Below are 24,633 nucleotides of genomic sequence, written 5' to 3' on the forward strand. Positions count from 1 at the left end.
TTCTGCGCTGCATGTTCTATGTTGTAAGAAACTTTGGACAATGAATTTAATGTCACAACAGCAATGGCTGGTAGTATGCTGAAATCAGATTATGAGTAATTATGTAGAATATGTTCGGGACCATTCCCCAAAATGTCTTCAGCCACTCCAGGATGCTTCTGTTCTTTTACTTGCTGGGTTCTTCGATACACTTCCACAGCGCTAACTTTACCGGGTCATTCGGGCGTATGATCTAAACCTGGGTTGTAGCAATTCCCTGTAGTTATACTCCATTTAATGAGGTAAGCATTTGTATAGCACCGCTGTGTTTCTCTGTTTCGCTGTTGTATCCTTCCGTATTTGCCTTTCTTTCAGTCGAAATGTCACGTCAGGGAATAAAAAATACATAGTTGGGGAACTCATGTGGAAGATTGGTGAATCATCCATGTACTTGCATTCAAACGGTTTGATAGCGCAGGGATAGGAACATCCGTCTGTACCTGGTAATCAGGATCGGTGCTCAGTGCAATGAACTAACTATCCTGGTTGACCATACATTTATAAAGAAAAATATATTTTAGGACAAGTATAATCCAAAAATGTAAAGTAAAAGTGATACAATGAGTACACATCAAATACATACACACAACATAAATGGAAAGCAGACATGCTTGTCCCACCCTATTATTATTATGTTAAATGTCAAGCTACCTCAGGTAACTAATCCAGGGAACCCCTGCGGGGGGACCCATGTGAAATCAGGAATGGGTGGGGGAAGGAAAGGTTAGAGAAGTTTATGCACAGCACGATTTGACATTTTTGTAAGAAAGTTCCCGTTGATGACATTTCGCTTTACTTGTCCCCGCCCTCACCAGACTCAATCCCTCTTTAACAGGTTGCTTAATTCCCGCCTTTCATAGTACAAATATGGGGATGACATCAGCCCGTTGGCTGGCAGCAACTCTTCCTGATAGAAATCCATCTAAAATGACCGACCCTTTAAATTAATAAATAAACACCCTGATGACTTGGATCCCACTGGGTGTAGTTAGAAAGGACAGAGAGGACCCGGGGGAGGCGATCACACCCAATCCAACTTGGTGGGTATCTCACCCAGATCCAGCAGGAATCTGCCAAACCCGTTCAGTCCTACCCCGTCAGCATCTCCCCACTGTCAGCAGCGGGCTTTGACGCAGATTACACAGGTTTTGGGCACCCGATCGCATCCTTTGTGAACAGATCGTTGAGCGAGAAGCATTATTCCCCCCACCCTGAGCGTGTTGTTTTGATGGCCCTGCGCACTGGGACCACTTGGTTTGGTCAGGTCTTGCGCAGAGTTAGGCTGCAGGGATCCTGGTCCCGGCGATCGAGCAGCTTGCTTTGCCTGTCCGCCTCCGAGAAAGACATCGACGAGGACCAGTACGTCTCGGATAACTTGAACAACCGCTGCCGGGATCCTGGCTGCTGCACCCGGGCTTTCTCTGTGGACCTCGGCCGTTTGGAGAATAGGAGGGAGAGCGGACATGAGCCGCTCACAAGCCGCTTTTTGGAGGCCATGAAGCGGCAGAACGTGCGAACTCTATCCCTGATCATCTGCACGTTCACTTACCTGCTTGTGGGAGCCGCTGTCTTCGATGCTCTCGAGTCCGAGTTTGAAATGGAGCAGGGTGGGAAGCTAAAGGAGCAGCAGATCGGGCTCAAGGGCAAGTATAACATTAGCGACGAGGACTACAAGCAACTGGAGGTGATCATCATGCAAGCGGAGCCCCACAGAGCTGGAGTTCAATGGAAATTCGCCGGCTCTTTTTATTTTGCTATTACAGTGATCACAACTATAGGTAAGGTTCTGCTTTGTGATTCCACTTTGAACACACACACACACACACACACACACAGGGCTATGTCTGCGCTGGGGTCGGTGCTGAAAGAACAGCGACAACCCGAGCAGGAGAACCTTCCAAAACTAGAAACGTTTGCTGGGTTAGCCACTTGTCAGGCAGCAACAGAAGTGTTAAACGGGATGAGGTTTTTGTTCAGCTCCTGTTTGGCAGATACACGAATCTGGCTGGCTATGGAACCGATCTCTGAACGCGATCTAAACCCTTTCCCCCAGTAACTGTGCACCAGATACAAAGAGAAGTGTTCAGCTTGGTGTGTTTAATGTAAATAAATTGCTGCCCGTGAGCACATTTCCACTGCAAGATGAGGTGAAACTGCTGGCCAGGCTCACTTCAGTTAGGTAGCCCAGGCATGACTTGCAACTTTTCCATCACTCTACGTGGTCTGTTTGGAGTAAGACCATGTCTACATTTCATCATTGTAATGGTTAAACGTATTGAGAACACACACACTGTCGTGGTTTTCAAAGAGTCTGAACAGCGATCGCTCCTTTGTCACACCCAGGAAATCCCGGCACATCGCAACTGCACTGGCGCCTCTGCTTCAGTCTTTTCACTCAACTTGTGTCCTGTTGCATGCGAAGTACGAAAACCACCTGGCAGAATGTAAAGCTGGAGCGGTCATGTTGAAGATGCGAACAGGAGATTGAAGAGTATTAGTAAAGTGTAAGGGGAGGCGATGGGGAACCTGGGGGGGAGGGGGGGGGGGGGGGGGGGGAGGGGGGGGGGGCGGTGAGGGAGAAGGTGAGCTTGTTCCACTCACTGGGACATGTTGCTTTCTAAAGTCCGAAATAATGGGGAGGGCTGAATTTGAAACACTTTCAAGAAAACCGCAATGTGGGCAAAATGCAATGGAACCATGTGCGTGCAGTGCAGCAAGCGCGGAAAATGACGTGCCATGTAACACCAGGGCTTAAAGATATGGGAGGATATTCAAAGAGGTGCGCAACATAGTTTTCAATGAAGATGCATGTGGCAGTTTGGAGAAAGGAACTGCAGATTTAATTTCTACTAGTCCTTGGTAAAACTGGTAGAGAAGGAACCTATTACATGCTTAGAGTTTTTTTTAATTAGACCGAGATAATTTCAGATACTAAAAGAATATGGTCATTCTTGGTGGCGTGTGGGAATAACAGGGTAAGGTAGAAAACCAGCCCCCTACTGCGCCAAAGGCAGTAGCTCAGTGTTTGGAACAAAACACTGCAGTAAGTGATACCCAGTTTCTGGGATACACCAGCTGTTCCCTCCCCCTTTTCAAAAGACAATAATAACCAACAACAATGTCATGTAGCTGGAATGCGCAAGCGTGAATGGGGGTGGGTAGGGTGGGTGGTGCTGGTGGGTGACGAAAGGGGGAGGTGAATCATTACCATCTCATCTCTGCTCCCACACGAAACATGAAGGGGAACGTCACTTCTGTGAAGTAGTCACGGGATTGCAATGAAACAATGTAATCCCACATCGCACATCGTGGTTTCCTCATGAGGATGGCTTTAACTTGACCACTCCAGTATTGGGCGTGATTGCAGCCCACTCCAGCCACCTTGTGATAGCTCTATATTTAATTGTTTCCCCATAACTTTCAGCCAATTATATTGTAAGCGTATCGTGCCATTAAAGTTGCTGTTTTGCACATTTCGTTTTCTTGGGCTAGTCAAAAGACGGAATCCCAGCTGACACGGCCTGATTCCCAATAGAATGAAACGTCTTCTTGTAATTCAAGCTCAAGTCCTGAGCACCGCCTTTGGCCCTGACAGCCCCCTCTTTGCTCATCCATAAGTGTAAGAATTGACATTTCCACCCGCCTTCCAGTCACTCGATCCAGTGCACTTTTCCTGATTAATTGCTTTAAATGTTTTCACCAACGCTGCTTATTTAATTACCGACAACAAGCGCCAGCTTAGAGATGCATTTAAGTTAGAATCACAACAGCGTGTCAGAACTCGGCGGGGGTACCCATGCACATTCAGGTACAGATCATTTGGCAACAGGCTCCTGTACCTTGCTTACCTTGTGGATACAGGTGTAGGATCATTGGGCCTGGGGAGTGCACCCACCGTGCCAAACAGATGCACTTATAATGTGCACATTATTTCCTCTTTTGTATATGTCAAGAACATGATGCGTGCAACATTATTTGAATCTATTCCATACATATAAATAGATTGCGAGAAGATGAGTGTTTTAGTGATACTGGAATATCTCGTAGTTCAACATATGGGAATGATTCAGTTGTTGAAGTTAGAAACTATCTTGTGCTCTAAAACTCACAGCTATCAATAAACATATTGGGCTATTCGAATTAGGTTAGGATATAAATAAACTGCCATCACCTAGATTGTGTTTTCGTGCATGCTTACGGTTCAGTAATGGTTTACAGGCCAGCCTTTCAGTGTCAAGGTTGCTGTAGCGCGCCCCAGAAGAGAACATTTAGCAATTAAAATATTGCACCCCCCCCCCCCCCCCCCCCCCGCGGTCCTCCGTCACCACTAACCCCGGTCCCAGACCTAACCTGCTCCTTTCTACTCGAAAGATAATATCAATTGGAACTTGTCTAAACTTCTGTAAACTTCGATTAATTCTGACATTGGCAAAAATGTGGTTCTCTTTAATCTCACAATTGGCAAGATTTTAAAAATTATTTCACAGGATGTGGCCACTGCTGGTAAAACCAGCATTTATTTCCCATCCCTAATTACGCTTGAGAAGGTGATGGTGAGCCGCCTTCATGAAATGGTGCAGTCCGTATGGTGCAGATACACCCAGAGTGCTGTCAGGGAGGGAGCTCCGGGATTTTGGTTCAGCAACAGTGAAGAAAGGGTGTATAGTTCTAAGTCAGGGTGGTGAGTGGCTTGAAGGGCAACTTGCAGGTGGAGGTGTTCCCATACAGCTGCTGCCACTTTAGGTGGAAAAGGCCCTGGGTTTGGAAGGTGCTATCGAAGTTGCTGTGCTGCATCTTGTAGATGGTACACACACTGCTGCTACCACTGTGTTGGTGATGGAAGGAGTGAATATTGAGATGGTGGATGGGGTTCCAATGAAGCAGCTGCTTTTTACTGGATGGTGTTGAGCTTCTTGAGTGTTGTTGGAGCCCTATTAATTATTTGGACCGCTGTTAGTCAGCTTTGTTCTCCGATCAATAGCACATTCAACATAGTTTGTATTCTCCACAATAATTGTTGAAAACTAATATTGCCTGGGGGAAAAAACAACCAAAACTACGGGGTCTGTGAAATCATGTATTACATCATTTTGTCTTGTAACAGCTGATACTGATCTAATAAATAGGTGAGAAAAAGGAAAGATGCAGGAAAATGAAGAGTGGTAACTTTGCAAGGAGAGATGGTGAGAATGACTACTGCAAATTTTGAATCTTCTCTCCAACAAACCTTTGTTTTCCATTCAACACTGCCTTCTCTAACCTTGAAAGCAGGTAAAATGAGAGGAAATGGAAGAAATTAACAAATATACTATTGTCTGTTTCTTAAAGAGATAGATAAATATCTGTTCAAGAAGAGAACTGGAGGTTATGAGGGTAGACAGATGATTAAATACAGTGGAATAGGATTATTCCCTTGCTGCACCTGGAAATTCCCCTCTGGCCAGACTTGAATAATGTATATTGCAATCTTAAATTGCTGTCTTGGTGCTCAGAGTGGTTATTCTGGAGGATAGGGCGGTATTTCACAAAGCTCTGTCATCAGATCGTCAGTGAACAACAGTGAACAATTTGATTTGACAAAACAAACAGAAACAGAAGTGGTTGGAATTTAGCGATGATGATATTAAAGTGAGAGGCGCATTTCTACTTAGAGCCACCATTGGGTACAAAATGGTCTCTAATAGTTTACCCCTTTAGATAGTTCCCCCCCCCCCCCCCCCCCCCCCCCTTTAGAGCTTCCTGGTGAGTCTGGCACAAAAACGAGCTCCTTCCCCATCCGGGGAGTGGAGAGGGAGGCAGGGTACATCCTTGCTTCTCCCAGCTTCTAAAACAACACCACTCAGAATTTGCAATAGATCCATGGAATGGTTGTAGCACAAGAGTTGACCCTTCAGCCTGCCTGGCCCCTGCCAGCTCTCTGCTATCCCACTCCCCCGCCCTTTCCCCGAAGCCCTACATTATTGTTTAATCTTCAGATGCTTATCCAATACAAGCCATTTTTCAGTTTCAACTTCACAAAATCGTTCCCCAGATTCTGAAAATCCAAGAATAGACTCCAGTCACAATTAATGTTTTGCATTTTGTCTTATCTCTCAGTACATTACTACTAACTCACCTTGGAATAAATCTTTAGCCAAATAGGTTGATTCTAATAGCTAAATTGAACTAGGTCAGAATCTTTGAAACCCATTGCCTCCGTCAAGTTACAGATGTAGCCCAATCTACCCAGGGAGAGCAAAGAAAGGTAATTCCTTAAATATAAATTAAAGGCCCATAGTGATGTGCTCAAATGATCTGGCTACCGGGATATGACTTTGAATCGATTTGTATCCCCACCAGTCTTAGGGGGAAGGTGTCGGTCGTGTTGAAGTGTACTTGGGTACTGTAAACTCGGGTAGTAACCGCCCCAACAACCCTACCTGGGTTCTGATCTTGCTCTTTACTACTGGGATGGTGCTGGGTAGTAGGGTGACTTACGACTTAGTGTGTTGTGCTTATCTTTCCGTAAACGTGACCAGGAAGGGGTTAAACAATGCCATGTCACGGCCTTTTGTTTTGCATCATGCTTTCCTGGAGTTTTGCCTGTTTTCTAGCTGATCGCTGCCTGGCTCGCTGTGGATTCGGCTCCGGGTCACTGGTCTCCCAGAACTTGAACACAACACTTGGCACTTTCACTATTTGCCTTTCCTTATTATTGTCCTTCCACACGTCTTCCCAGTTCTGTTCTGATCTTTATTTTCGGTCATAATGTTCGGCCTTTGCAATCTGACACGTTACATCTCATCCCTGTCCACTCTCTTCCTCCCTGACTTTTCTTACTGTGTCCTTGTTTCTCACCTTCCCGCGTGCCTCCTTTTCTCACCCTCCTGTTTTGCTGTCTCAATCACCCCACCCCGTGGGGTGTCACAAAAGTTCCTTGTTTTCATTTTTGGCAGAAATAACAATCCAAAGTGTTTGTAAAACACACAGCCTACCATTCTCATAACAAAATTACGGAGAATGAAAGAAAAGTTAAATTGAATTACAGAAGGTCCATTGAAGAGTTTTGGCACGGAAGAGCCAGATAACCCTTCTTCATATTCCTGAGGTTTTTTCTGAACCTCCTTGTGGCTGTCCAGGTTCTAGACAGAAACAGAAAATACTGGACAATCTCAGCAGCTCTGACAGCATCTGGGGAGAGAGAAGGGAACTAACGTTTCCAGTCTGAATGACTCTGACAGATGTTGTCAGACCTGCTGAGATTGGCCGGTATTTTCTGTTTTTCTTTCAGATTCCAGCCTCGGCAGTCATTTGCTTTTATCTTCAGGTTCCACGCAGTGCTTTTGAACAAAGCGGCGGTGAATCTCACTTCACATTCTCAAGGGATACGCTGTAGATGGAGAATTTCTTCAGTGGCAGGGTTAACAATTTGCGCATCTCCTCAAAGCGCCAAATCGCAGCGGTTTCTGTTGGAACTCAGAACTTAGTGCGGTGTGGTCTGGTATCCTGCTGTCACTCCCGGGAATGCGCCCCTGGTTTTCACACTTTAAACATCAAAGAAAGGAAAGCGTTTTTGTACCATGGCTTTGACTACTGCAGCGTACAGTTCATGCAAGGGCATGGCCACCTATGCACCATGCCAGCTAAATAGACACAGATGCACACAGCTCTGCCACATGTCACACACCTGTACACAGCTATTCTGCAGGCCACACACACACACACCGCACACACGTGCACACGATGCTTTCATCTCTGTCACCTGTACACGCTTCAGACGTTTCAACATGGCTCACAGATCGTGCCCCTTTCACACAAACACGGATTCATCTCGGCCACATTATAGGCGCCGACGGTAACCACATTCTTCAGTGGCTCGGAGGAATGATGATGAAAGCTTGTGTTCGTGGTAATTATTCCTCCACAACTAAAAGCTACGTCTGGAACCTGCACACGCACCATTAAACACAGTAATTCACACACTGCTGTTAGTGATTCTAGGATGTGCTGTTGAAGTCATCCCAGATTGCAAAACAAATAATTTAATGAACCGAAGAGAACTTGCTCGTCTGCAATCGATCTTGTAAAACCCCCTGAAAATGTTACAGCATATTGAATGACGTGTCGCTGGGTTTTTAAGGGCGTACTAAATTCATAATTACTTCTGAACAGCCTCGGTGGCCCGGATAATCCATTTCTATTTTGTGAAAAGCCCACATTTTCAACCATGATGGGGGGGGGGGGGGGGGAATCACAATTTAACATAATAATATAATTGATGATATAAAAATATTTCAGCTTCTATCTTAACCCTTTCTGTGAGCCCCACCATTCATTTCATCTTTTGTAGGTTTAATTAAAACAATGTTTAGTTCTTAAAACAAGCTCCTGATTTACTGGGTTGAATTTTACTTGCCCTCAGCATGTTTCCTATGGAAGGGGTGGGGACACGACTCCCACCTTCCTGTTCACTCCCCACCTCATCCCCATTGGGCACCGAAATAAGTAGCCTACCTGTCATATTCAATTTAAAATGTAATGGCCAGTTGGGTTTGCTATCAATCCTATTCAACCAAATAATATCCTGTCCACACAATACGTTTGGCATGTGCAGCAGGATGGGAGCAGGGGCCCGATGTTTAACTTAAATGGTTAAAGGGTGGGAAGGGAGGAAGGGTTTAGAGGTGTGTCCCCCTCCCACAATCAGCAAAGGGTTGCCTCTGAAGACGCCCCCCCCCCCCCCCCGCCGCAAGATGGGGAGTCTTCAGGGGAAACCCTTTGCTGATTGTGGGAGGGGGACACACCTCTAAACCCTTCCAACCCACTCCCTCTCTTGAACTCACACTGCCCCTGTCCCCAACATAACCAAACCAAGATTCCGGACTTACCTGCTCCGGGAATTCCAGGCCTTGGGCTCCTCTCTTCAGCTGCGGTCCCGAAAGCTGCCACTCGACCCCTCCTGGCATTGTTGGGACTGCTGGAGCTGCCAGGTAATCAGCAGCCGCAGAGGGCCAGGCCTCCATGCCAGTGAGGGGCAGAAGACTCACTGGGCTCCTGTCAATGGCCCCGCAGTGCTTTGCTGCTGCTGGACGAGGGGCCAGCTGGCTTCATGCTGATGTGATTTCTGGGGTGGCCTCCACCCCCACCATATTATTCAGCTCACTGTCTGTGAGAATACTTCACGCTGGGTTACTTGAGCTGCTTGACCACATCTGTGTCGTGAATGCCTGGCGACACCCCCCTCCCCCCTGTTCTTGGCGCTAGATTCAAACTGATGTTGGGAAAGGGGATATCCACGCTACACAGATCACTCGATCTTTGTGGGCGTCTTTCCTCGAGAGAAGGCTGCCATGAGCACTGTCACTTCACTGTTAATTGTGAAATCCTGGCTGCTGATTTCTCAAGAGCAGCAACTATTTGTTTCACACTGGTTAGCAAAACTGGGCAGGTAGCTGGTTATAAATGCAATCCACACATAAATGTTCTCCAATCAAGTACCTTTGAGAAAGATAATGATAGACCAATTAATCAAAGATTAGGGGTTCAGCAATGAATTCTTATTATTGAACCTGCTATTCTATGCTTACAGTGATGATTTGTAATTGCTGGACTGCACCAATAGCACACAGGGATGGTCCAACAAATTCTTTACTGTCACATCCCACAATGATCATGTTTCAGTGAAAGCTGGACTGGCCTTCTATCTCAATTTCTGTTCGTGCGATGCTGCAATTTTTCAAATACGGCTTGTGTTTTTGAAATTGTTCTGGGACAATTTCTAACATCCTTACTGTGACTTTATTATGGTGACTTTAGCAATGTAACCAGCCATTGGTACAGGAGAGTATCTGGGAGACTGACACTGTCTAACTTTCTCTCCACCTGGGATACTGTGAACAGTTTTGGTCCCCTTATCTAAGGAAATATATATTGGCAATGCAGGAAGTCCAGCGAAGGTTTGTTAGGTTTATCCTGGGTATGGAGGAATTTTCTTACGAAGAGATGTTGAGTAGGTTGAGTCTGTACTCAATGGAGTTTAGAAGAATAAGAGGTGACCTTATTGAGGCATATAGGGTTGTCAGGGAGCTTGACAGGGTAGATGCTGAGAAGTCGTTTCACCTTGTGAGAGAGACAGGACCAGAGTAGGGGGTTGCCCATTTAAGACAGAGATGAGGAGGAATTTCTTCTCTCAGAGGGTAGTGAACCTGTGGAATTGAATGGCCGAGCAGATCTATGGGCCAAATGGGCTACTGCTGCTTCTGCATCTCCAGAGTGATTAGCCAAAATTAGCCATAATTTTACATTGGGATGTTGGCTCTACATTCCAGCTGAAAAGTTAGGAGCAATTGATCTTGATGTGACTGCAAAACCTTGAGCTGATTTTATGGCCATTGGGCTATTACTTGGATCAATAAAATGGCCAGGAGTGGAGATCACTGCTGAGCCTGCAGCTAGTCATCAAGGAAAACCATCACTGGTGGCTGGGCACTGAAGTAAGTGGGGTGGTTTTGTCAGGACCAGTCAGGTATGCCCCAACAAGGGGCAGAGGGTGGGGCTGCCATGGGAAAGAACAAGTGGAGGTGCAAAGTACTGTGTTTGTGAGGCATATGTTGGGCACAGGATGCTCGAACAATGGGGACCCCATCTCCAGATTGCAACAAGGATGCCAGGTTTCACAACGGTCTTGCAATATGGTGTGGGCATGCCTTACTACTGATAAATTACCAGTGGTGGTAGGAAGAGCCCTTAAATAGTGATTAATTGCCCACCTAAGGGTGTCAATTGGCCTGGATGGGCGGGCTGCCTGATGCCTCGCCACCACTGATAATAAAACAGTGGAGGCAGGTAGGCGATGGACACAGTGTTCCCCGACATGGCCTAATTTAATACCTCCCTTGCCTGCCAGCCTGCTTTCTTGCAGAGGCATAAGATTCCAGCCCCTGTATCTGTTTGATACTTTCCCAGAGGTATATTTGTATTGCAACATGTTATAATCCTACATTGTATGAAAAAAACAGTTTGGCACAAAATCATAGAATTACCCAATAATTTTAAACCTATTGCCTTCAAAAATATCACACTGAATCTTAATTTGACAAAATTGCAAAGATAAAACATGCTTAGTTTAGTGATAATGTATGCTGTACTGTTTAAAATCATTGTGTCCTTGGGCTGGACTTTGTAGGGCATTAATACAGGTTTCAACACTCTCCACCAACTCACCTTCCATTTAAAAAGTCTTAAGACAATAATTCCACCCCTTTCTCAGGATCAAATCCCACTTTAGAGAACTCCCTGTAGTCCCATCAACACCAGCTGGGAGCGGTGGCCATTGCTAGGACTACAGGCAATGCCACCAGACCAAGGAGTCCAAGTAAGTCTAGGATCAGGATCTCAGTGAGTTGGGTGAGGGGGCAGTTTCAAGACACCAGGGGGCTTTGTTGAAGGGGAGCATGACCTTTGGAGATGCCTCTGAAAAGCACAGGGGGTCTTCAAAGCGGCTTCCCCCACACTTTCCAATCAGAGCGGCATGGCCTGCTGTGGGTAAAATCCCAGTGGCAGTAGAATGAGGCCAAACGCGGCCAATTAAGGGCCTCAGTAGGCCCCAGGCCTTTGAGCTGTGCTTGCCTCTCCCTTCCCTCATAATATTTCAGACCAGTTGGGGGCCAGCAGGGAAGGGACAGGAAGTCCAGCTGCTGGTTTGAACATGCCCAGGTGAGGCAGCAGAAAATCTATCCACTTGATTTGTTTCAGTTGTCTGATAGCTCCAAAGCATGCAGTAGTTATGGAACAGATCTGATATAGTGTTTGTAAAAGATAATACATAGTGCTCCAAAGGTGTAACATGTTGCTGCATTATTCACCACAACCTGATCTTAGCTGTACTACTATCCTCTAATTTATATTCTCACAACAACATCTGAGGATGCTTCGAAGGCTATGTTGTCATAAACCGTGCAGAATGGTGCATAATGCTCTCGACAGTAGTGAGTCAAGACCAGGAACTCACTCGTCTTGGTAAACCTTACACATGATGTAAGATGTATGTCACCATCCACTGGCAATCCTAAACTCCAACTTCAGTGTGTCACGCAAGCTTATTTAAAAAAATCTCTCTGCATGCAGCATTATTATATGTCATTGAATCTTTCAAGTGTCAGACTTTGACATATGCCTTGCAGTGATGGATTCTGTGGTTATTAAGTCTCAGTGTTAGTTTAAAGACATTCAATTTATTTCTTATGTTTAATACATGGGATGAATGAATGACTTTTCATTTCCAAGTCATATTATTGCAAAATAGCAATCATTTATGAAGCATTTGTTTTTATGAAAACAAAGGGTAGGTGTAAGAATGGAGTGTACAGATATTAATTGCTTTTTTGCTCATGCAAAAATAAGAACAAGGAAGACCTCTGTGCGTAAAGAATAGTTAAGGGACTCGCTAAGAAAAGGCAAAGTGTATGTATCATCATTGTGTATGAACAACAGCAGTTTGGCGGTGCATATTTCTTTGACTTTCTAATCAAGGTAAAAACGCTTGGAAACCAAATGTTTTACAATATATACTAACTGGATGTAAACTCTTTTAAGAATGCCACATTACTTTTCATCATTACTTAGTGTGGTTTAAAATAAATATTATCTTGTCTTTGGTAAAACTCAGAACAAGTATCTGGAGCCTTACCAAATCCCATGTTGTCCCACTGCTGGTACCTTTGGAGGGATTTTATCGGTGGTGGTCAATTAAGCGATACTGCCAGGACCGCTGTCCAATTGAGGAGGACAGCCCACATCCAAGACAATCAGAGATCTCCTTGCTCAGCAGTGCTGGCAGTGCTACCAATAAAGCTAGCCTCTGCTAAGACTGCAGGAGAGGTAGAAAGGTATCCTAGAAGGTCAGGTAAGATTTATTTTATTGAGCTGAGGCCAGAAAGACAGGCCCCAGTGATTGGAGGGGTAAAGCTGAGAGTTGGAGCCATGGTGTTGGAGCTGTAGGGGTAGCCATGGCCACTGGGGGCTCTTCTCCGGATCATGGATTGGCCATTAAGGAGGGTCCCCTCATTAACCTTCTGGGAGGTTGCCATGGTTTGCCATGGGAGGGCTCATCCTGACACTGGCAGCGGGGACATGAGTGGCTGTTAATATGCCAATTAATTGGTTTAATTAGTTTCATGCTTCCGGTTAGTGGGAGACCATGCTGTTAGTGTTCCCACCATTGAAAATGTGGCAGTGGGAAGATGTCGGGCTCTTATTGCAATGCCTTACTCTGCCATTTTATGAGGCCTTCCACCAGACTGGTAAAATTCAGCCCAGTATTGCTAAATACTCATATAGTGAGTTGGTGCAAGATAGTAAAAGTAGTAGAGTCGCCATAGTCCCAGATGACCATAGGCTGCTTTTCCCTTTAGAGAAGGGGGGGGGGGGGTGGTGGGGAGCTCTGACTGGTGGGGCTTTAACCTGAAGATCACCACACCTCAGGCGAGGGGCATGTTTGAGAAGGCGGGCATTCATGAATAACCTCGCTGGTACGGGAATTGAGTCCACGCTGTTGTCCTCGCTGTGCATCACAAACTAGCTATCCAGCCAACTGAGCTAAACCAGCCCCCTGGTTTTGTTTGAAAGATAACTGCAATGCTGCATGGCATTGCAGTAAACCAGAGTGAACCTGTCGCAGAAATACGCACTGCCAACCGTTCTCCCATATTATAGTGGATTATCATCCACAAGCAAAGCCTACTTCAAATGTGAATAAACATATAATTTCAAACATTTAAATATAACACAAATATGAAAGCACAATTTGTAACTAAATCAAAAGCACAACTTGTAACTAAATGAAGTTAATTAAATTGTACCAAGTGCAATTTTGTCTTGGAACTTCAGAAATATTTTATGGAAGCTCGACATGGGAAAAAACAATAATGTGAGGCATCTGTCTGCTACGGATTTTGCTGTAACTGAGCAAAAAAATCCATTCCGCCATCCAGCACTATCAGCTCTCACCATTGTAAGTAACCACTAGTACTGAAAAAAAATCCTCCTCAAAAAGCATTAAAAAATGCCTTTTCTGAATAATTGACTTGATGATTGAATTTGAGTTCACTAATAACGATTTAACGCATTTATCAAATGCCTTGTGCCTTGCATTTAAATGAAATCAGAACAATTCTTTGCCATTGTCATTTTATTGTATTTGAAATATGGAGAATTAAGGGAATATTGATTTATCTTTCTAATAGTTATGCACATATTTAATTTTCACAAATACAATATAAGTGTATTCCTTGGTAACTGCTGAAAATATGATGCCATTTTAAAAAATGCATGATTGTTTTATATGTTGAATTTCCACTCTTCTGAAAATTCTGTTTTACTTATGAATAAATTGCATTAGTAATAGATGAGGGTGTCTAAACATTCACAAGATTTTCATCATTTCAGTACACCCTTTTCGCATTGAGGAGGCCTCACAGGCAGCACGATCGCAAAATACACAAAAATCTCAATGTTTTTATGGTGGATATTGTAAAAAGCAAAATGCATTGCATTGGTGCAGTTGCGAAAGTATTTTAAAAAATTTCCCAACTTTCTGCTAATGACTTCTGAGATGGACCCTTAGACCTGTGTATAGTCTTTTACATGGTTAGCCATATCATCCTTTCCCAGTGACTTTTCGCTGTAATCTAACTGGGTAGGACTGTTCTGGTTCCATTCTTATTTATCTAATTGTAACCAGAAAAGAACTTGCAATGGCTTCTGTTCCTGCTCTTGCACCATTTCTCTGGTTTTCCCTAACGACCTAGTCTTGGCTCTCTCCTACCTCCCATTGACATGCGGCCTCTCGGCAAAATCACCTGACAGCACAGCATTAGTTTTCACATAGAACCATAGACTTCCTACATGCAGAAGGAGGCCATTTGGCCCATAAAGTCTGCACCGGCCCTCTGAAAGAGCACCCTACCTCGGCCCACACCCCCACCCTATGTCTGCAACCCCAATTAAACTGAACATCCCTGGACACTTTGGGGCAATTTTAGCCTGACCAAGTCACCTAACCTGCAAATCTTTGGACTGTGGGAGGAAACCGGAGCACACAAAAGAAACCCACACAGACTCAGGGAAAATGTGCAAACTTCCCACAGTCACCCTAGGCCAGAATTGAACCTTGGTCCCTGGAGCTATGAGGCAGCAGTGCGAACCACTGTGCCACCCCAATCTTTGCTGTCAACACCCAGTTGTACTTCACCACCCACCACCATCTCTCTTGACTCCTCTGCAATTTCTAAATGATCTGACTGCATATTTTACATCCAGTACTGGAAAGTTGAAATTTCCTCAAATTAAATATTGGGAAAACCGAAGCCTTTGTTTTTGATTCCCACTCCAAACTCTTGTCCCTAGTTATTGACTCCATCTTTCTCCCTGGTGACTATCTGAGACTAAGACAGTGTGTTCATAATCATGGTGTCATATCTGATCCCAAGTTCAGCTGCCGACCTCACATTTGCCCCTTCACTAAGACTTCTCAGGCTCTCTGCTTCTGAAATCCTCATTCATGCCTTTTCTCAAGACTGGACTATTCTCATACACTCCTGGCTGGTCTCCCATATTCTACCTTCTGTAAACTTCAGGCCAAAACCCAGCTGCCTGTATCTTAACGCACAAGCAAGTCCTGTTCAGCCATGGCCCCTGTGCTTGCTGACTTACCTTTTCTCCCTGTCAAACAACATCTTGACTTTAAAATTCTCATCCTTGTTTTCAAATCTCTCCCTGGCATTTCCCCTCCATATCTCTGTAATCTTCTCCAACCCCACAAACCTCCACAGATATCTGCATTCCTCAAATTCTGAGCATCCTGATTTTAATCATCTCCCTTTTTTGACAGTGCCTTCAGTTGCCTAGGCTCCAAGCTCTGCAATTTGCTTTGCCCCGCTAACTCACTTTTCACCTTGAAGCAACTCCTTAAACCCTACCACTTTGACTAAGCTTTTAGTCACCTGACCTAATATCGCCTTATGTGGCTTGGTGTAAAATGCTCCTGTGAAGTAACTTGGGAGATTGCATTTCATTAAAGGATATATAAATATAAGTTGTAGTTGTTGTTTTAGATTAATTACCTGAGGCTATTCATGTTAATGGTCCATCTTCTTGTCTAAACTAATGTGTAAGTACTGGCCCAGAATTGGCTGAAAATTAATGATCTTGAATGATGCACATTGTTATTGGTAGTCAAATAAGCCGCAATAAACAATGTAGATGCCCACTTAGCAGGTCATCATGGGACTCCAGTTAACACTGGTGCCTGGTCTGTTCCCAAAGTAAGAGATGAGGCTCCACAAAAAATTTGACTTGGATGTTAAACATATAAGGCAGCATCCTTTCTATCTGTTGAGAGATTCAGTGAGGAAGAGATATCCTGTCCATCATGAATTTACCATTGTCTGCAAGTAATAATATTAGGTAGGGTTATTGTCCTTGCCTGTCCAAAGGTAGATTCCTTCTACTGGACTGTATTCCTCTCCTGTGAGGTGGATTGTTGGGGTAAAAACCTAAGAGGGTCACTTCCTGCTGTCTCAGATAGAACATAGAACATAGAACAGTACAGCACAGAACAGGCCCTTCGGCCCTCGATGTAGTGCCGAGCAATGATCACCCTACTTAAACCCACGTAACCCGTATACCCGTAACCCAACAATCCCCCCATTAACCTTACACTACAGGCAATTTAGCATGGCCAATCCACCTAACCCGCACATCTTTGGACTGTGGGAGGAAACCGGAGCACCCAGAGGAAACCCACGCACACACGGGGAGGACGTGCAGACTCCACACAGTCAGTGACCCAGCCGGGAATCGAACCTGGGACCCTGGAGCTGTGAAGCATTGATGCTAACCACCATGCTACCGTGAGGCCCGTGAGGTGGAGGTCAAACATTAACTGCTACTATTGCAATTTGTAGCATAGGTGCCTCTGCTTTATGCTTGAGCACAGGAGTTGTAGAAATTAGGATATATTTCACCATAGAGGAAAGTTGCACCTTTTTTTGCATTTACTACTGAAGACAATGCTAACCTGCATGTTCTGCAAACCCTGATTTAGATCCTGGGATTAAAAAAAGTTCACCATATAAAACCAACTCTTTAACAAGAGCCATATTTTGATAATAATATAATAATAATCTTTATTGTCATAGGTAGGCTTACATTAACACTGCAATGAAGTTACTATGAAACAGCCCCTAGTCACCACATTCCGGCGCCTGTTCGGGTACACAAAGGGAGAATTCAGAATGCCCAAATTACCAAACAGCACATCTTTTGGGACTTGTGGGAGGAAACCGAAGGAGGATTGGACAGATGTTTGGACACAGACCCTCAATATCATCAGATGTAGAAAAATGCAAAAGGGCCTGCATCATAATGACTGTACATCACTCAATCTTTGCAAATGTTACTCCGCCAAACTGGACAATTTCAGTATAGAATTGCACAGAATGATTGTCATCAGCAATCTCAATTGTTTGGCCAATCTAAAGAGTGCAAGTTCAGAAGCAATAAAAAAGGCATTCGCTACATCAATTCTATTTGCATGTAATCCATATTGACAGCTAAAAAGAGAAGACCTGCAATGCCCATTAAAGTGAGCTAGATTCAAGTGAAACCGACATTTCAAACTATGGTACACCAAATTCCTTCCTGACAATAAGACAAAAAATGTCTTAGTTGAGAGCTTAGTTGAGACCTGATGTCAAGCTCAGAGATGTATGCTAGTTATTAACCACTCAGTAAATTAAATTAGGATAAACAGGTATCATTCTATACTCAAGCTTCCCTTTCTTGGAGAATCCAAAAGTCTTATCTGAAGGATGTAACAATGAACTTTTGGTAAACCATAAACACACCACATTGCAATTGCAGCATAAGCTACAATTGATGGTTATATATAATTTCACATGAAATTATTGAGTAACTTTTCTGATGTCTCAGCCTCAAAAACAAATTATATTAATAAATATCCTTGAAATTGTAATGCATGAAGGAAATACTGGCAAGAAAATAAATTATGGCTTTTTTTGTCACAACTTACTGTTAGTCTCTTTTGTGCAATTTCATATTTTTCCTCTCCATCAGTCTTTTATAGTTCTCTATTCAGTCATTTATTTTTCAATAGCTGAAAATGCTCCCATGTACCACAGAACCATTTCATCATGATAGAAAGGCCAAATTAATTTTAGCCTTGTGGATTCTTAGGCAAAATTAAATGAAACAATATGTCATTCAGCAAGCCAATGAAATAAAAACTTTACTAATAACTCCAAGGGCTAGATTTATTACAAAGTTAATTAAAGAGACAAAATAGATAATGGTTCCATTAATAATGTTATTTCATACCATCACTCTGATCATTATTATCCCCTGGAAGCCATTAGTGAACTATAAGTTTGCTTGGTAGCGGAATGGCTACTTAGGGCCCAATAAAACTACAGTCCCTTGAAAAGTAATGTTACAGATTGTCTCTCTGTGGATTACATGGTAAGAAATGTATGAGACAGTTTCTAAAATTGGTAGAGCTTTACTAGAATGTTTCCTGATACAGTCTGACCATAGGTTGCTAAAAAGATCCCTCATACTTATAATGAAAGGTACACTGACATAATTAAGCTTTCAAAATTTTCAAAAGGCAATTGAATAAAAGCTTGACAAGGAAACATTTTCAGGGTAATGCGAAAGAACAGGAGACTGGGACTGTTGGATAGAGGTTTTAAAATGCCAGCACCAGCATAATGAGCCGATGATCTTTTTTTGTGCTATAAGATGCTATGCTATCTTCGTAACATGCTCAGGGCATGATAGTGTGGGAAGGGAATGCTATTTCTGGTTTGTTTTAGCACTGTTGCTTCACAGAGCCAGGGTCCCAGGTTCGATTCCCGGCTTGGTCACTGTCTGTGTGGAGTCTGCACATTCTCCCCGTGTCTGCGTGGGTTTCCTCCAGGTGCTCCGGTTTCTTCAAACAAGTCCCAAAAGTCGTGCTTGTTAGGTGAATTTGACATTCTGAATTCTCCCTCAGTGCACCCGAACAGGCGCCGGAGTGCGGCAACTAAGGCCTTTTTCAGTAACTTCATTGCAGTATTAATGTAAGCTTACTTGTGACAATAATAAAGATTATTATTATTGTTTTTTTTCCCCTCATGTTTGATCATGTTTGATCAGATTTGCTTCCTGTAACTAGAACACCAGGATTGGATTTCCTGTTGACCACCATCAACAGGCTGGTTTAGCTCACTCGGCTAAATCGCTGGCTTTTAAAGCAGGCCAGCAGCACGGTTCGATTCCCGTACCAGCCTCCCCGGACAGGCGCCGGAATGTGGCGACTAGGGGCTTTTCACAGTAACTTCATTGAAGCCTACTCGTGACAATAAGCGATTTTCTTTTTTTTCATTTTCAATGCAATTTTGTAATCTACCAGATGACGGGCATGCTTCATGAAGGGTTGGAAGTTAGAGGAAGGAATGAGAAATGTACTGCAAGTGTCATTGTTTTGATTCTAAGATGAAACATAATTTTCCTGTTAAAATTAGATGCTACACATTTAGCATATATTGATTTAAAGGTGTATTCCTTTTTTAAAAAAAAAATTCCAATTAAGGGGCTATTTAGTGTGACCAATCCACCTATCCTGCACATCTTTTGTGGGGGTGAGATTCAAGCAGACACGGGGAGAATGTGCAAACTCCAGTGACCGGGGCCGGGATTGAACCCGCGTCCTTGGCGCCGCGAGACTGAAGTGCTAACCACTGTGTCACCGTGCCGCCCTTCTAAGCTTATTTCTTGGCTATAAGTTTCTTACTTCATAAAAAATAAACATAGCAAAATATAGAATCTTCGATAGAAAAGGTGCAGTAAAAATAAGATGCAGCATAATAGTTTAAAATCCTGTACTGAGGCGTGTACCCTTACACTACATCACTCTCAGCAACATTTCCTTAGGTCTTATGTCACACAATGAAAGTTTTCATTTGTATATGTGAAACAGAACAGTTTTAATATTGAAGTAATATATCAGTGTCCTTTAGATTTGTCATTAAATATTTACTATATTCTTCACCTCAAAACAAAAAGTTGCAAACAGAAAAATGTCTATTTTCATTTCTCTATTCTTCAGATTGTAAACTCTTCTCTTTGTCTTTCTCTCTCAAGCAGAGACACAGCTAAACACATCCTTAGATATACAAACACATGCCTGGCTAATGGCAAACATGCAGGCTCATAAATATGGACACATTCATAATTCGTAATATGTATGCACATTCACTGATAGACAAAGACATTCATAGTTGCTGACATGCATACACTAACTGGTACACAAGCACATTTGTAATTACTGACATATATGCATACTAATATGCACCAGGAAGGCAGAGACGCAGTGGAGAAGGGCACAGGGCGCGGTCTATGAGTATGGGGAAAAGGCGAGCAGGATGCTGGCACACCAGCTTCGCAAACGAGATGCGGCTAGGGAGATTGGGGGAGTGAAGGAGAGGGGCGGGAAGGTAGTGCAGAAGGGGCAAGAAGTGAACGGGGTCTTCAGGGATTTTTACAAGGAGTTGTATCGGTCTGAGCCGCCGACGAGGAGAGGGGGAATGGAGGACTTCCTAAACAAATTGAGGTTCCCAAGGGTCCAGGAGGGGCTGGTAGAAGGGCTGGGGGCGCCAATAGGGCTAGAGGAGCTAGTCAAGGGAATAGGTCAGATGCAAGCGGGGAAGGCGCCGGGGCCAGATGGGTTCCCGGTGGAATTCTATAAGAAAAATGTGGACTTGGTGGGACCGGTACTGGTACGAGCCTTTAATGAGGCGCGAGAGGGGGGGGTTCTGCCCCCGACAATGTCGCAGGCTCTGATCTCCCTGATATTGAAGCGGGATAAAGACCCCGTGCAGTGCGGGTCCTACAGGCCTATCTCGCTTCTGAACGTGGATGCCAAGTTGCTGGCAAAGATCCTGGCAGCTAGAATAGAGGATTGTGTGCCAGGGGTAATCCATGAGGACCAGACGGGGTTCGTGAAGGGGCGGCAGCTCAACACGAACGTGCGGAGATTGCTGAATGTAATTATGATGCCGGCAGTGGAGGGGGAGGCTGAGATAGTGGTAGCGCTGGACGCGGAGAAGGCATTCGATAGGGTGGAGTGGGAGTACCTGTGGGAGACGTTGAAACGGTTTGGGTTTGGGGAAGGGTTTATTAAGTGGGTGAAGTTGCTCTACCCGGCCCCGACGGCGAGTGTAGTGACAAACGGGAGGAGGTCGGAGTATTTCGGGCTCCACCGAGGGACCAGGCAGGGATGTCCCCTATCCCCCCTACTTTTCGCACTGGCGATTGAACCGTTGGCGATGGCACTGAGGGGTTCAGGGGGGTGGAGAGGACTGACTAGGGGAGGGGAGGAACATCGAGTATCGCTGTATGCGGATGATCTACTGCTGTACGTGGCAGACCCAGAAGGGGGAATGCCGGAGATAATGGAACTATTAGCAGAGTTTGGGGACTTTTCGGGGTACAAATTAAATTTGGGCAAAAGCGAGGTTTTTGTGATACACCCGGGGGACCAGGGAGAGGGTATTGGGAGACTCCCCTTCAAGCGAGCAGGAAAGGGCTTTAGGTACTTAGGGGTGCAGGTGGCAAGGAACTGGGGGACCCTCCACAAGTTGAACTTTTCCAGGCTGGTGGAACAGATGGAGGAGGAGTTTAAGAGGTGGGACATGGTACCGTTGTCGCTGGCGGGGAGGGTGCAGTCAATCAAAATGACGGTCCTCCCAAGGTTCTTGTTTTTATTTCAGTGCTTGCCCATCTTCCTCCCTAGGGCCTTCTTCAAAAAGGTGACGAGTAGCATCATGAGCTACGTGTGGGCGCATGGCACCCCAAGGGTGAGGAGGGTCTTTTTGGAGCGGAGTAGGGACAGTGGAGGGCTGGCACTGCCCAATCTCTCGGGGTACTACTGGGCGGCAAATGTGTCAATGGTGCGCAAGTGGATGATGGAAGGGGAGGGGGCAGCTTGGAAACGAATGGAGAGGGCGTCCTGTGGCAACACAAGCCTGGGGGCCCTAGTAACGGCACCATGGCCGCTCCCCCCCACGAGGTACACCACGAGCCCGGTGGTGGCGGCCACCCTCAAGATATGGGGGCAGTGGAGGCGACATAGGAGTGAAATGGGAGGTCTGTTGGCGGCGCCAATAAGAGGGAACCATAGATTCATCCCGGGGAACATCGACGGGGGATTTCAGAGCTGGTACAGGGTGGGCATACGGCAGCTGAAGGACCTGTTTATAGAGGGGAGGTTTGCGAGCCTGGGAGGGCTGGAGGAGAAGTTTGAGCTCCCCCCGGGAAACATGTTCAGATATTTACAAGTGAAGGCATTTGCTAGGCGGCAGGTGGAGGGGTTTCCCCTGCTCCCCAGTAAGGGGGCGAGTGATAGGGTGCTCTCGGGGGTCTGGGTCGGAGGGGGGAAGATATCAGACATCTACAAGATAATGCAGGAGGCGGAAGCAGCATCGGGGGAGGAGCTGAAAGCCAAGTGGGAAGGGGAGCTGGGAGAGCAGATAGAAGACGGGACGTGGGCGGATGCACTGGAGAAGGTCAACTCTTCCTCCTCGTGTGCGAGACTGAGCCTCATTCAATTTAAGGTGCTGCATAGAGCTCACATGACGGGGACAAGGATGAGCCGGTTCTTTGGGGGTGAGGACAGGTGTGTCAGATGTCTGGGAAGCCCAGCGAACCATGTGCATATGTTCTGGGCATGTCCGGTGCTGGAAGGGTTCTGGAAGGGGGTGGCAAGGACGGTGTCGAAGGTGGTGGGGTCCAGGGTCAAACCAGGATGGGGGCTTGCGATCTTTGGGGTCGGGGTAGAACCGGGGGTACAGGAGGCTAGGGAGGCCGGAATACTGGCCTTTGCGTCCCTAGTGGCTCGACGAAGGATATTAATTCAATGGAAGGACGCGAGGCCTCCAAGCGTTGAAACTTGGATTAACGATATGGCTAGCTATATTCAGCTAGAAAGGATCAAATTTGCCCTGAGAGGGTCGGTACAGGGATTCGCCAGGCGGTGGCAACCTTTCCTTGACTTTTTAGATCAGAGATAGACGTTCGGGGTCGTGGCAGCAGCAACCCGGGGGGGGGGGGGAGGGGGGGGGAGGGGGGGGAGGGGGGGTGGGGGGGGAGGGGGGGGGCAGCAAGGGTCGTGGGGGGACACGCACGACTGTAACGCGGGCAAGCCTGCTCGCTGCTCATGTCTGAAACTGTAGGCTGCCTTGGTTGTTAAGGTTGCCTGGGGGGGGGGGGGGGGGGGGGGGGAGGACTGGTGCGCGCGAGAGGGCGGGCGAGGGAGGGACATTTGCCTAGAGGGATTGTGTTGTAAATAATTTAAAAATTAGTAGGGGTAAATGTCTGTATGGAAAAACTCTTTCAATAAAAATTATTTAAAAAAAAAAAAATGCATACTAATATGTACAAACACACCTTATAATTTCTGACTCCAAGGGCGTGAAGTTGTGGCACTTGCCCACTAATTAGCCACTAAACATAGCATTCAGGTGAATATTAATATTTAAAGGTGCGTTGGTCATGATTACTGCCAAACGATCTCTCTAATTTTGAACGTTTATTTTTACAAGTATTATTTTTACAAGCCTGTTCCTTCAGATTTTACTTTGTGTTTAAGTTTTTTTTTTAAAAATGCCTCTTTTGTCTCTCTCCCTCTCTTAATCCCAAATTTCATTCCCTTTTTTATTTCACTTTCTAGCTAATTTATAATTCCTAGTTTAAGTACTGGAGGTCTGAGTTTTCATACCTTTTGGGACTGTGAACAGATGTTGTGGGCATTAAAAATAGTGCTGTTCACCTAGTGACCTATTCATCAGTTCCAAAGCCCCTCTCAGGCCTTTATCGTGGAGGTGCAATGGGGGTGGGGTGGTGAGCGATGATGTGGCTGGGCGACCTGCCTGCAAGTAGTGGGTAGCTTGTTAAGCTCATTAACAGCACTTAAAGTCAATTGATGGAGGTCGACTAGGATTTTCCAGTCATCCTCCAGTTTCTTGCAGGCAGTGGGGGCCATTTTAACTGCCTGCTGATGGCCTCCTGGTGGAAGCTCAGAGATCAGGTTTCAGGCAGGCCTAGAGATCCGTCCTGCTTACCTGGGTGCAGCAGCAGCTGCAGGCCACTCTTTAGAGGGGAGTCATCCCTCCTCTAAACAGTGGAGATCTAGTTGCAAGCATAATTTATTTTTAAATGCCATGCCATCCTGCTTTCAAGATGGAAGGCCTCACATTGGTCCTCCAGCTTTGAGAGCTTACCCATCATCTATAATTGGATACTCGCCCTCTGGCCACTTATTGGCCAATTTGAGGAAAAGCACAGGTGGTGACTGTCTACCACAGACTGTGGGCATCTGACCCCAATCTGGGCCTGACAAAGGGTTCAGAACTCCATTGCCCTACATGTCCCAGTAAGGATTGTCAATCTGATTGGTTGAAGATTCACGTTGCTCTTCTCCTGGTCACACATAGAGGTAGAGGCTGCAATGCTGGTTTAGACTCTTTTCAAAAGTCTGAAAAAACGGTGTGGCAATCT

General features: G+C 45.3%; 1 protein-coding gene across 1 annotated transcript in view; it reads left to right on the top strand.

Moving 5' to 3' along the window:
- Positions 1-923: 923 nt before the first annotated feature.
- Positions 924-24,633, top strand: part of kcnk9 (potassium channel, subfamily K, member 9) — an 84,602-nt gene continuing 60,892 nt past the window's right edge. The window contains exon 1 of the mRNA XM_038809221.1: positions 924-1,817. Within this exon, the coding sequence (XP_038665149.1) occupies positions 1,268-1,817 (550 nt within the window). The 5' untranslated portion in view covers positions 924-1,267. The remainder of the gene's footprint in view (positions 1,818-24,633) is intronic.

The sequence above is a fragment of the Scyliorhinus canicula genome, chromosome 10 (assembly GCF_902713615.1).
Source record: "Scyliorhinus canicula chromosome 10, sScyCan1.1, whole genome shotgun sequence".
In the NCBI taxonomy this organism is placed as follows: Eukaryota; Metazoa; Chordata; class Chondrichthyes; order Carcharhiniformes; family Scyliorhinidae; genus Scyliorhinus; species Scyliorhinus canicula.